At 37.8% G+C, this 14,280-nt stretch overlaps 1 protein-coding gene across 7 annotated transcripts in view; it reads left to right on the top strand.

Moving 5' to 3' along the window:
- PHC3 (polyhomeotic homolog 3) overlaps positions 1 to 14,280 on the top strand; it is a 79,654-nt gene that overhangs the window by 11,593 nt on the left and 53,781 nt on the right. For 6 of the 7 annotated variants that reach the window (XM_065943069.1, XM_065943072.1, XM_065943071.1 and 3 more), the window contains one exon: positions 13,468 to 13,626. The exons of the other annotated variant lie outside the window; for it this stretch is intronic. In XM_065943069.1, the coding sequence (XP_065799141.1) occupies positions 13,468 to 13,626 (159 nt within the window). The remainder of the gene's footprint in view (positions 1 to 13,467; positions 13,627 to 14,280) is intronic. 7 annotated transcript variants of the gene reach the window in all.

Genomic DNA, 14,280 nt, shown 5'->3' on the forward strand with positions numbered 1-14,280 from the left:
TATTTGTGGTCTGTTATTGCTTGGCAGATATGAAGGTTTGGCTCTCTACGTGGCCTTCTCTAACACTCACCCATTGGATGGGGTTGAGGGTGCCTCATTACAGCCTGGTGAGGGGAGAGGCCTAGGTCTTTGCTAGTGTGGGTGTGGCCACAGTGTTTCTGTGGTGTTTGGCTGGAGCAGAGCAATTATTGTCTAAAAGTTTTCTGTGTTGCTCGGCTGTCCCTTTTCTGATCCTCAGCTAGAAAGAGCAGCTCATTGGAGCTTTTTCTTTTTTTTGTCTATACCCATTGCTGTTTCTGGGTTACTAATTTGTTCAGCTTTATGTTTGGATTATATGAGATTAAGAAAAAAAAGTCTAGGGAGCTCTCAACCACGTGGTTCACTGAGTCCTGGAGTCTACTTTTCTCCACCTTTTAGGACTTTCTTATGTTTATTTTCTATGCAGCGATGGGGTTTTTAGTTATACTTAGGGATAAAGTATGTGTCTATTCCACTTTCCTGGAAGCAGAATTCCTACCACTTATTTTTTAAAACTTATATCTGTCTGGTTATGTAGGAATAAAATCTGTAATACACAACAAACTGTTAATCAGTGGTTATCTTTGAGAAACTAGGTTGAAAAGTTTCATTTTGTCTTAAAACAACAACAACAACAACAACATGAATGTTCTCTTGCTGTCTTAGATACAGACAATACAAATGTATACGTGAAAGTGACATCTCATTTCGGTAGTCCCTTTTGCCCTGACAAAGTTTTGTGTGAAGCTTATTACCTTATTACTGTGCATGTCTATACATAAATGTAAGTAGATAGTCCTGTGGTTAATTTTGTTTGTTTTAGTGTAAGTGAAGTGCCGTCATTCTGTTTCTTTCTAAGTCTCGGCATTTTCAGCTGGAAAGGATTATGTGGCTGGAAATTGCAATCATAAGTCTCTAAATGATTCAAGGGCTCTTTGTATCTCATTCTTTTTGTTTTTTGGCCTTAGAATCTACATTAATCCTGGATGTTTTGACTTTAATTCACTGTACTGTTCTGTTAAAAAGGAAAAACTTTATTTTTTATAGCTTTCTAGCTTTGATGCCAGATAAGATGAGCCTTTTTTTTTTTGGCTGCACCATGTAGAATCATAATTCTGTGACCAGGGAGCACACCCGTGCCCCCTGACTTGGGAGCTCAAAGTCTTAACCACTGGACCACCAGGGAGTCCCAAGATGAGATTTTGAAGCCCAGTTAGTTTTATGACTCTTCATTCATGATTCACTCATTTATTCAACGAATGTTTATTGAGCATTTAAATACTCCTCTAGTACTGGGACACAGCTGACAAAATGTCTGTATGGAGCTAGGGACATATCGATAGTAAGTAGACTAGTATATAATATGTCAGTTGGGGGTAAGCTCTGTAGAGAAAAATAAAACAATGAAGAGAATTGGGATGAGGGAATCTTCCATTTTAATTAGGGTGGTCAGGGAAAAGCATTGCTAATAAAAATGGCATGTGAAGGAGGGTGAGGGAGGCAAACATGCTTAAGAAACAGAAAGGAGGGTGGTGCGGCTGGTGTGGAGGGAAAGTGGGAGTATGTTTAGAGATCACTTTAGAGAGAAAGTTAATCATGAGAAGATTGTTAAACCCTTGGGTTTTACTCAGCGTGAGTTGGGAAGCTGCTGGAAAGTTGTTTTATTTGGGATGTGACATGATCTCATATAGGTTTTAACAGCTACAGTGTTGAGTAGGTTCTAGGGGGGCAGTGATAGAAGTAGGGAGACTGGTTAAATGGTTCCTACAATAATCTGAGAGATACTGGAGGCTTGGACCATGATGGTGACAGTAGATGCGGTAAAAAGTGGTTAGCAAAGATTCTGAATATTTGTTCCACCAATATTTTATTATAGAAATTTGGATGTTTGGAAAATAGCTAATAGTATGTGCTGAGGGATTGACTAAAAGATGTGAGGAAAGGTAAACAGCCATGGATAAACTGTAGTATTTTGGCCTGAGCGCCTGGAACGATCTGCCAAAGAAGGTGTTGGAAAAGAAAATCAGGAGTTCGGTTTTAGATATGATGTGTGTTAGACACCCACCCATACATGTTGAGTAGACATTGGCTATATGAGTTTGGAGTTCATATAGCCAAATGGCTGTTGGCAGGACTGGTGACTTAGTGATGTCTTGTACATCTCATTGACATTTCCAGTCACCAGGGTACCTGATGACTTTACTACCCATTGTGGAGTATTATGAGAGAGTTTGGTAGAATGGAAGACATGAGGGACCTAGCTTCTAGTCTTAATTTTGTGACGAAGTGGTGGCATGACTTAGGGCAAGTCATTAACTTCCTTACACCCCACTTTTCTTTCACGTAAAATTAAGTTGTCTAATTAGATGGTTTTTAGTCTTTTCATCCATATGTTCCTGGGTTTAGATCAAGGAGAAGTTTCAGGAGATGAAACTGAACGTGCACTGAATTCTGTTCCTCCCAAATCGATATGTTGAAGTTTTAAACCCACATGTGACTATATTAGAAACAGGGCTTTTAAGGAGGTGTTTTAGTTGCTCAGTCATGTCCGACTCCTTTGCAACCCCATGGACTATAGCCAGCCAGGCTCCTCTGTCCATGGAATTCTCCAGGCAAGAATAATGGAATGGATTGCCATTCCCTTCTCCATTTAAGGAGGTGATTAAGGTTAAATGAGGTCATGAGTGTGGCGCTTCGATCCAGTGAACCTGGTGTCTTTATCAGAGGAAGACTTCAGAAATGGACACATAAATGTGTCCCTCTCTCTGCTGAGAGGGCACAGGGAGAAGGTGGCCATCTGCAGGCCAGCAGAGAGGTCTCACCAGAAATTGAATTGGCTGGCACCTTGATCTTGGACTTCCTTAGCCTCTAGAACTGTGGGAAATTTCTGTTTGAGCTATCTGGTCTGGCAGCTTGTTCAGGTAGCCCCAGCAGACTGAGAGAGATGGGGCTCTGAGCCTTCCCTCCAGCTTCTGTTCCACAGAACAGTTCTGTGGTCTGTTTGAATCTGGGGATTCTGAGTAAGTGTTGTGTGAAGAAAGGGTACTGTTTAAAAAGAGAGAACCAGTGGTTTAAATGTTAAATAAGGTTTAGTCAGGGTTTTTTTAAAAAATAGTTTTATATGTGTTATGAAAAATACATATCACATAGTAGGTATGTAATAAATATTTGTTGAAAGATGAAGTTTAATTATAATCATCAACTAGAGTATATAATACATTGTTATTAATTTTAATTCTTGATTAGTGCAAGTGGTTTATCTTCAGTGCAGAGAATCATTTTAGGATATATTCTGACTGCCTGAAATTGCATTGTAGAAGACAGTCTAAGTCCTGACCTCAGTGATGAGATTCTTTCATTCCTTGTTTTAAGCAGCCAGCCAGTTATCAGGTTTATTGTGTTGTGCTGTGCTAGTTGCCCTGGGGGTGCACATGAGTCAAAGTGGCTTCCCTGAGACAGTGTGCCTAGACATACCAAACAGTAAACAACGTAGCAGTGTATAATCAAGTGATAAATTCTGTGGGAGTTAACAAAAAGAGATCTTTGGGGATTGGGTAGTTGAAGAAGGCTTTTTGTATAGGACTTAAGCTGAGCTTTAAAAAAAATACATGGAATTTGAGAGAAGAGGACTCAGTCCTGAGCTCATGATCCTGAAATAGCAGAGCTTAGTTTTGGAGATTCATTCCTGAATGAGATTCTGTGTTAGTCTCCGAGACTCCTGAGGATAATCTGTGGCAGTGTTTCCTTCCTGAATGCCTACTTGGTGCCTGGCATTGTGTTGGGTGCCAAGGATCTGAAGTGAACGAACGTCTTAGAGTACAGTGGATATAGTCTTGTTGTTCAGTTGCTAAATTGTGTCCCACTCTTTGCGACCCTATGGACTGCAGCACGCCAGGCCTGCCTGTCCTTTACCGTCTCCTAGAGCCTGCTCAAACTCATGTTCGTCGAGCCGGTGATGCCATCCAACCATCTCATCCTCTGCTGCCCTCTTCTCCTTTTGCCTTTAAGTGGATATAGTCTTCAGACATACAGTCAAAGAACACTGTGATAGGAGTTTTATTTTACTGGAGTATATTCTAAAAACTTGCTTGTAAATTTGGAATATTTGCAGGCCTAAAAATTCCCTCCCCTATACCTTTTTAATAATTATTTGTATATAAATTCTATATTGAAAATTATTTTTTTAGGAAACTTGAAAGCAGGGACCATTGTTTTCAAATTTTTAGTATGACCAAAGAAAAGACTGATTGAAGTCTTACCACTAACTGGTACTACTTCCCTTTAGGCTTTTAGGTATGCCGATTTAGTTTTTCTGGAGTTTCGTGAAGGCTGTCTAGATGTCATTGTGTTCAGGACACTTTTTGGACCCTCTTACTGTGAAACTTTGTGTTCATGTATATGAAACTAAAAAAGTCTTAACAAAAATTTCTTTCCTTCTGTTTTTCTCTGTCCTCTGTTTCTAGAATTCCTTAGTTGGATATTGGTCTTTCTGGATTGAACCTTAACTTTGTTTAGCTTTTTACTTATTTTCTATCTTGATCTTTTTATTCTGTTGTGACATATTTCCTTGCCCCCCCCCTTTTTTTAACCCTTTCTTTTTACATTTAAAAGAAAATTTTAGTTTAGCCTTCGTATTTTCAATTTCTAAGAGCATTTTCTTATTTTTCCTAGAATCCTGTTTTTCTGTTATGGATGAAATACTTAGATCTCCTATCAGATTTCAAAATTCTTTTTCTTGAATCATTTATGTTCCTTATAAACTATCTTGGTCTTTTCCTTTCATGCTGTTGGTGTTTCTCTTAGAAAGCAGGGTTCTCTTAAAATGCTTGGTTTTCTGTTTATATTTAAGAGTAGATAATTATATAAGTTAATCAGCATGGATTTCTTCCACTGCTCTGAAGATAGGTCTGCCCCATCAGACCTCTTTCCCTTTCCTTAGTGGAAAGGCCGATTAAGATTTCTGTCTTTGCAGGTGGAAATGGCTTTGGTGGTCACAGTGGGAAGGATATGTGTTTGGCAGATTTAGAATTGAAGGTGTACAGATTCGAAGCTGACTGTTAGACTGGTGAACTAGTAGTTTCAGAGTAAGGAGAGTTTTACTTCCAGGCACGAGTGCCCACTTGGGAAGCCTTGCCTTCCCTTGGCAGCTCCTGTCTTTAGAGAAGCCTCCTTCCTTTCTAGGTCTCAGTGCCTGTTCCACATGGGAGAGGGGTGCGGTGTGTACAGCTAGTCTGTTTTCTAGACAGACCTGTAGATAAGCTCCTTCAGTTTATGGCTCTATTTCTTACCTCTGCTTTCATGTGTAAGTTCTGAGTCTAAATCCACTCTAATCTGTTTCCTCCTGTATTCTGGATTATAGCTTCCTTCTCTGTTTTAACCATTAGTATGATCCCATCTTTAGGTCTTACAGAAATGCAGATGGTACTCTCCAGCTGTGTGTGTGTTTTCTCTGATACTATTTTTTTTAAATCCCCCAAGTTCTTTTTGGAAAAAACATTTAAACCCACAAAAAAATGGTAAGATTAAGCATTGACCCTATTGTACTCTTTTTTTTTTTTCCATTTATTTTTATTAGTTGGAGGCTAGTTACTTTACAATATTGTACTGGTTTTTGTCATACATTGACATGAATCAGCCATGGATTTACATGTACTCCCCATCCCGATCCCCCCTCCCACCTCCCCCCTCCCCATCCCATCCCTCTGGGTCTTCCCAGTGCACCAGCCCTGAGCACTTGTCTCATGCATCCAACCTGGGCAGGTGACCTGTTTCACCCTTGTCAATATACATGTTTTGATGCTGTTCTCTGGAAACATCCCACCCTCGCCTTCTCCCACAGAGTCCCAAAGTCTGTTCTGTACATCTGTGTCTCTTTTTCTGTTTTGCATATAGGGTTATCATTACCATCTTTTTAAATTCCATATATATGCGTTAGTATACTGTATTGGTCTTTATCTTTCTGGCTTACTTCACTCTGTATAATGGGCTCCAGTTTCACCCATCTCATTAGAACTGATTCAAATGAATTCTTTTTAACGGCTGAGTAATAGTCCATGGTGTATATGTACCATAGCTTCCTTATCCATTCTTCTGCTGATGGGCATCTAGGTTGCTTCCATGTCCTGGCTATTATAAACAGGGCTGCGATGAACATTGGGGTGCACGTGTCTCTTTCAGATCTAGTTTCCTTGGTGTGTATGCCCAGAAGTGGTATTGCTGGGTCATATGGCAGTTCTATTTCCAGTTTTTTAAGGAATCTCCCCACTGTTCTCCATAGTAGCTGTACTAGTTTGCATCCCCACCAACAGTGTAAGAGGGTTCCCTTTTCTCCACACCCTCTCCAGCATTTATTGCTTGTAGACTTTTGGATAGCAGCCATCCTGACTGGTGTGTAATGGTACCTCATTGTGGTTTTGATTTGCATTTCTCTGATAATGAGTGATGTTGAGCATCTTTTCATGTGTTTGTTAGCCATCTGTATGTCGTCTTTGGAGAAATGTCTGTTTAGTTCTTTGGCCCATTTTTTGATTGGGTCATTTATTTTTCTGGAATTGAGCTGCAGGAGCTGCTTGTATATTTTTGAGATTAATCCTTTGTCTGTTGCTTCGTTTGCTATTATTTTCTCCCATTCTGAGGGCTGTCTGTTCACCTTGCTTATTGTTTCCTTTGTTGTGCAAAAGATTTTAAGTTTCATTAGGTCCCATTTGTTTATTTTTGCTTTTAATTCCAATATTCTGGGAGGTGGGTCATAGAGGATCCTGCTGTGATTTATGTCGGAGAGTGTTTTGCCTATGTTCTCCTCCTTGTGTACTCTTAATATAGCTGTCTACACCAGTTGTTAAGTTCCTCTCTATTTATACACTGCTTTCCTGACCATTTTTAAAACAAGTTGAAGACATCATGACACTTCAGTCGCAAGTACTTAGCCTGTATTATCTAGGAGGGAGATTGTCTTACATAACCACAGCCCCATATCACACCTAAGAAATTTAATATCGAGACAATATCTAGTATATGCCCCATATTTGGATTCCCTCAGTAGTCTCCAAAATACATTTTCCCAAGATTTAGTTAAGGCTCACATCTTGCATGTGAGTGTCCTGTTTTCCTTTAATATAAAAAGTCTCTCCTGTTCCCCCCCCCCCCCCCCCCGCTTTTTTTAAAACAACTCAGGTCACTTGTCCCACAGTCTAAATTTGTATTTTTGTTTCACCCGATCATTTTTGTTATTGTATTAACTGCTATTTCAGTGGGTTTTAGTAGGAGGGAAAAGCAAATGGGTGTGCTCAGACCATTATCTTCAGTGAAGTGAAAGTTACTCAGTCATGTCTGACTCCTTGCGATCCCATGGGCTATATAGTCAATGGAATTCTCCAGACAAGATACTGGAGTGGGTAGCTTTTCCCTTCTCAAGGGGATCTCCCCAGTCCAGGGATTGAACCCAGATCTACTGCATTGCAGGCGAATTCTTTACCAACTGAACTATCAGGGAAGCCCATTATCTTCAGTATTTATTGTTTTATAAGCATGACTTTCAGCGGCTACATAATATTCTACTTAAAAAAAAAGGAACTATTTCCCGCTTCCTGGCAATTTTAACTTTCTATTTTCTTTTTTTGTTGTTATAAGTAAACTTGCATTGAATGTTATGTGTCTTTCTATCTAGTAATGCTCTTTTAAAAAATTTCCTAAGAGTGTACTTATTGGTGAGATTGTTTTTAGTATGTACCTTGTAAATGATCAGTTTTCTCAAAAATGTCTAAATCAGATCAATTACATGTCAAATGAATTCATTATGAATTTATCTGAGGGAAAATTACTTGCTTAAAACCATAGATTACTTCTGTTAATTTTAGAAGGTATTTTAAGTTTTAAAACTCATTGTTTTCAAGGATTCTGAAAATATTTAACTTTAACTTATAGTTAGAAATCTACTCCACAACTTAACAGCAGTCTAAAATAAAACTGTAGCCTGAATATGGTCGTGAGCAGTTATACTGGATTCTTATAAAATATTCCACTAGTGCAGACAAAGTAAAAAAGTGTTAAGTCCTCTTCAGCCTTCTTTCTTTCCCCTTCAGTCTCCTCAGTTTGCTGGATGTCTTTTCAGGTCTTTATTTATACATTAAGAACAAAAATAGTATAAGAAGTGCGTGCGTATGTGTCTAATACACAGCTTTTTAAACATACCTTAAACACAGGTGGGTATTCTGCGTTTTGTTTTTATGCTTAACAGCGTGTCTTCTGAGCTTTTTAACTCAGCTGCTTGAACTCCTGTATGGTGTTGCGCACAGTGTGGCTGCACTTTATCTTATGTGACCATTTCTGTTGCTGGACCATTGCTTCCAGTGTTTTAATTGTTTCAGCGTTGCAACTTTTTTAGGGTGTCAAAGTCTGAGGGCAGTTAGGAGGTCATGGAGTTTTTTGTTTGGTTGTTTTGCTGCTGTTTTACAGCTTGTATTGCAGAAAGTAGAAATAGTGATTTTCTATAATAAATAGGAAGGCATTTTACTTCATTATTAAAAATATGTGGTCTCAAAGGAAGTCCTTCATGGATAGGTATTATTACTTGAAATTTCTATGTAATATTTTATACTTATAGGTATCTGAATTACTCACATACAAATTCCCACTGAATGAGGCAAGAAAATTTATATCCTGCTTTAATGTGATAAAAGCAAAATAATATACCAAGTATAAAAGAAAGGAAAACATTTCCTCTCTGATTCTCAAGTTAATACCTATAGAGAAAAGACAAAAACTTTGAAAAAGAAAATATAAATAATTCCCGAATTTTACCCCTAGGAGGCATGATTCACCTCTAGCATTTTGGTGGTTATTCTTCCAAATGTGTGTGTGTGTATATATTGATATCAAATCTAATCAGATACAGTTTTATGAGTATGCATTATTGTATGTATATATAGTGTAGTCATTTCTCTCAACATGTTTTCTACTTGTATGTATATATCCATACATGTAGATACTGGTATATAATTATGTAAGTGGATTATATTCTACATGTTCTACAATTTTTTTCACCTGGCAGTAGGTCATAAAAATATTTTCATGCTATTGAATATAGACATACATCAGCCTTCTAATATCAGTGTACCATGTCTCTCTGTAGATACACCTTATGGATTCTGATCAGTCAAACTGCTGTAGTGGGGTCTCAAATAGGCTTTGGTTTCAAGGACTACTCTGTGTAACCCCCTATTGGGGGCACCAAGGAGTGGCTGGAAGTTACAGGACTTTTCTTGGCAGATTTGGTTTCCTTTGGTGACTTGTAGTGTCATTAGAGGGAGAGCTTCCAGTACTAAGGCTAAAGAAGTAAGATCTTTTATGGAGTGTGGGGATGGGTTGTGAGGTGACAGGATTGGCCAAGGCTTTAAAATGAAAGGGAATTAACGAATGTTGAGATAGAAGTGACAGAGATGATGCAAAGAGTTTAGGGCATCTGGTTTAGATGAGCAGAGTAGAGCAGAAAATAGAGGAGAGCATATCCGTTCTGGAAAGGAAAGGATTTCTTGCAGGGTTGGATGCTGATCCTGCCCTTACGGATTATGCCTTCGTTAGTAGATGCTGTGAAATGCTGCTTGCCACCTGGAACTTTAAAATAAACATTTATTCTTTGACCTCACAACTTCGACAAAGTGAAATGCAGGTGGCTCGGAGGTTACTGTTGAGTTTCTTAGTTCCTTTTTTTTTTTTTTCTTTTTTTAAGAAAAAGAGAGCTTTCTATTTGTAAATAGTTTTTGTTCTACTTCCTTACAGAGTATTTTCAGGCACTTTAGCTATCAACCAGTCAGTTTTTAAGAAGACTCTTATGTTTTTCTTTAAGAGTGTGTGGTCTGTCCTTTATTAGAGTATCTTCCTTCCTGCCTACATACCTACCTACCTTTTTAATTTTATTTTTTAAGAATCACTGACTGAAAAAAAGTGGCAAGGCATTATTACTGTAGAGTGACCCAAATTAACAAGCTCTCAGGGTATAGGAAAGCACCCTGTATGCCAAAATGAGTCGGAAAACATGGACCAGTTTTACTCTAAGTGATTTAATCTTTGAGGCAAGGGTTATCCAAAAACATTTGTGGAGTGGTGTAGAAAAAGAATATGTTTTCTGTGGGAGGTTATTAATAATTTATTATATAGCACATCGAAAGTAGAGGTGAAACTAGTATCACCACATTATCTGCATTTTTACTGTTTTGTCATGGGCTGTACCAGAATTGATTTTTCTTCTTAAACACACGCATGCTCACTCTGTGTGATATTACATTTAAAGTATGAAGTATGCCTTAAAATAACATGGCATTCATTAAGTTAATTAACATTGATTGAAGACTCTCTTAGAGATATTGAATATATGAAGATAAATAACACATGGGCCCCACTCTTTAAAAAATCATTGAAAAAAATCATTGTTTAGACGAGTGAGAGAAGTATGTGCCAGAAGTAAACGGAAGTTATAGAAGATAACAGGCATAAAGGGAGAGGGAATAGTCAGTTCTACTGTGGGATATAGGGATGCCTTAAAAAGCTTAGCAGATGATTTTTTAGAGGGATTATTTACTACACGGGTGGGGAAGAGGTGTGGCGTATAGTCATAGGTGATGCTCAATTAAGTCCGGAGTGTTGTTGCCAGGCCACAAAGGCCTGAGATGTTAGGACATTGTCAGTAGCTTCATATGACTAATGTGAAGGGTCCATATGGAGGAGTAGGAAGAGATGATACTAGAGCGGTAGTCAGGGGAGTTGGAATGTTATCAGGGATTTTTAAATGGTTAATTAATATTTTTTAATTAAAATCAGGGAAGGATTATCTCGCAAGTCAGAGGAGATAATATTCCAAGCAGGGAGATCAGTTTGCAGCTGGTAAAGTAGCTGGAACTCCTGTGGGTTCAGAGACTCAAAGTGATTCAAAGTCAGAATGAAATTGAGGAAGAGAGAGGTGTAGGAACAGTAAGATATGTGACTGATTCTGTGTGTAAGTTATAGGAGAGGGAGGAATTACGACGACTTCCAGATAGTCTGTCTTGGGCGATTGTTAGAAGATGTCAGTGGCCATTTGAGAAGCTGGTTTAAGGAGGAATGATAATGAGTTTGGTGATTGAACATGTTGGGTTTGAGTCAGTTTAAGAGACATTCAGAAAGATGTATTCTGTTACTTATTCGGACCTGGAGAGGAAAGATTTGTCATCAGGGATTGAGCATCTTTAAGATTGAATTATTCCAAACTATGGGAGTAGATAGGATAATCTAGGAATTGAAGAGGAAGAGTGTTGGGAACAAAGGTGAAGAGTTTGGGGGTGGGCTAGAAAGAGCTGGTAAAGAAGATTGAAAGAGAAGAAGATTTCTAAGAAGAATTCACTGAATTTGTCGTAAGGTAGTGGTGATTTTTGCTAATGGGATTTTATTGGTGTGCTAGGAATAAAAGCCAGGTTATAGAATAATTTTTTATATTTTATTACTTGTATTTATGCACTGAATTACAGATTTAAGTTGGGCTCTCCAGATGTTGTGAGTGGTAAAGAATCACCTGCCACGCAGTAGACACAAGAGTTGCCAGTTATATCCCTGGGTCGAGAGGATTCCCTGTAGTAGGAAATGGCAATCTGTTCCAGTGTTCTTGCCTGGAAAATTCCATGGACAATATTTTATTAAAACTAAGAAATACTTAAAAGATACAAATAAATTTCAAGAATTAGTTAACAAATTCATGTACCCACTATGCAGTTTTCTTAACTTTTTACTTTTAAAAATTAGATTCAAGAAGTTATAGAAGCGGTGCAGAGAGATCCCCTGTATAACCTTCACTCAGCTCCCTCCAGTCACTTGTTGAGGTTAACAGATGTCGTGCTTTAGTACAAATGCTGATGTTTTGGGATAGATTATGGAACTGTGCAGGTAGTGTACCCCTATATGGCACAAGCCTGGAGTTCTGATTCTCATAAGAACCTCTCTCCTTCACTGGGAACAGGGCACATAACAAGCTTTCTTGCTGCTTTTCAGGACACATGGGGAGAGCTTTCCCAGCTTCTTTTCACATATTGAGGAGCCCTTTTGAGGATATTGGCTCAGAAGGAGACTGACTTCTGGCTCAAAATCAGGTCTTCTAGTTCTGTGGGCCAGTATCCCTAGGTTGCCTTGCTGTTACTTGGGTCTTGTATCTGAGTTTCTTCCTTTCTGCCTCCTGGGAATTTCCCTTTTCCCTCCCCTTTTTTGGGTTCAGCTACATATTATTATAATTTTTAATGTTGATCTTCCTTTTCAGTGAGTACATTTGGGCACATGGATGTATTAGTTCAATCTGCCTTGTTCCTCGAATCAGAAGTCTGATAAACTATTTTTTATTTTTAAATTTCTTAATTTTATTCTCTGCATTGTCCATAAAAAGAATTTGAGGTTGGGTTTTTTTTTTTCCCTTTAGCCATGGACTTTATTGTTTGAATATTTGCAGTTATTATTCTATACACAAATGTTAATTTCTTACAAAACTCTGTATTCCATATTGCTCAGTCACTCCAGTCTTCATTTTATGTCACATTTCCATCAAGAACTATTTCCCCAAATCACAATCTTCCTGATTGTGTGTGGTGGTTGTTCAGTTGCTAAGTTGTGTCTGACTCCGCAATGCCATAGACTGTAGCGCACCAAGCTCATTTGTCCATGAGATTTTTCAGGCAAGAATACTGGAGTGGGTTGCCATTGCCTTCTCCAGAGGCTGGATTTTTAATTATCGTTAGAAATATTTTTTTAAATGGACAACATATGATGTAGTGGTTTACATGTGTCCCTTTGCCCTGCTTCCTGTCTGTCCTGCCCCGTTTGCCTTCACGGATGAAACTAGTTACTAGTCTCTCTCATAGCCTACAGTTAGACCATGCACTAATTTATTCTTTAACAACAGTTTTAGTTTTTACAGTTTAATCTTGTAACCAACATTAAGGAGTTTTTCATCTGTATGACAAGTAACAATTCTCTTCTTAGAACTTTTGAAAGAGATTATACTAGTTCTGTGTATGTTTTTATACATGTGAATGGATTATCTGTGTTTTAACTTTTATTCGTTTCAGAAATCCCTCAATGTGACAGAAAATGACAAAATAATATAAACTGTCGATTCAGATGTTTTAAATTATTACGTGGAATATTGAAATAATGGAACAATAGCCCTAATTTTTGGGAAGTAGAAATGATATTTTAAGATGTTGGAGTCTTATGAAACACAATTAAAAATTGTCCTGATTACTAACCCGTACGTGCTGTTGTTTGCATATGTGCAAATAATCACCTTAGAACTGACAGGTCTGTCAAAGATGAAGCCCTCTCTTAGGTTCCTTAGCCACAATATATACCATTGATTGCCTAACTGCAACTTGGTGAAAGTCAATGACATGGAAGCAAGAAATGGAAGCCTATGACCTGATATGTTTTCTTCCTTAGATCAACCTCTCTACTTCTCCTACACCTGCACAGTTAATAAGCCGTTCCCAGGCTTCCAGTTCTACCAGTGGCAGTATTACCCAACAGACTATGTTACTAGGGAGTACCTCCCCTACCCTAACGGCAAGCCAAGCTCAAATGTATCTCCGAGCTCAAATGGTAAGATACGAGCTACCAGATTTTTTCAGTGTTTAAAAACTTGAGAGAGATCAAAATGTTTCTTGATTTGATGCAGTAGGAGGCATTTTTTTTTAATACTTAAGGAATGTTTTAACAATTTTTTTGTGTGTATGTGATTAACTCTACACGTTTATGCCATGAAAAATTCTTCTTTAAATTAGTAGGCCTTCATGATGTAGCTAACATTCTGTAACATGAATGATTATTTTTTAATATCAAATTTCTTTGATTTCAAACCTTTTTTCGTATTTTAACATCTCAAAACTGAGATGCATTTTATAATTGGCATCTTGTAGTTGGTTCTTAGAGTGATATATAAAATCACTGTGTATCTTTGACATTTGAGATTTGATGAAATTGTTAGAAACATTAAAAACATGGTTTTAACTATTAATTACAGTTTATATTGTGGAAATCTTCTGAACGCTGGATTGAAGTTCTCGATAATTTACCAGATCAGTCTTAACTTTGGTTCTTCCCATCTTAAAATCTGCAAGCTGATTTATATTCTTATGATCACTTTGATCTTTGGTTAATATAAGAATGTTAATTTGGCTACTGATTTCCTAATTTGTTGAGCTTTAAGGAATGTAAAATTGGTTGACATTTACTTTATTTGATGTCTTTACAGAT

Source organism: Muntiacus reevesi, chromosome 8 (assembly GCF_963930625.1).
Source record: "Muntiacus reevesi chromosome 8, mMunRee1.1, whole genome shotgun sequence".
In the NCBI taxonomy this organism is placed as follows: Eukaryota; Metazoa; Chordata; class Mammalia; order Artiodactyla; family Cervidae; genus Muntiacus; species Muntiacus reevesi.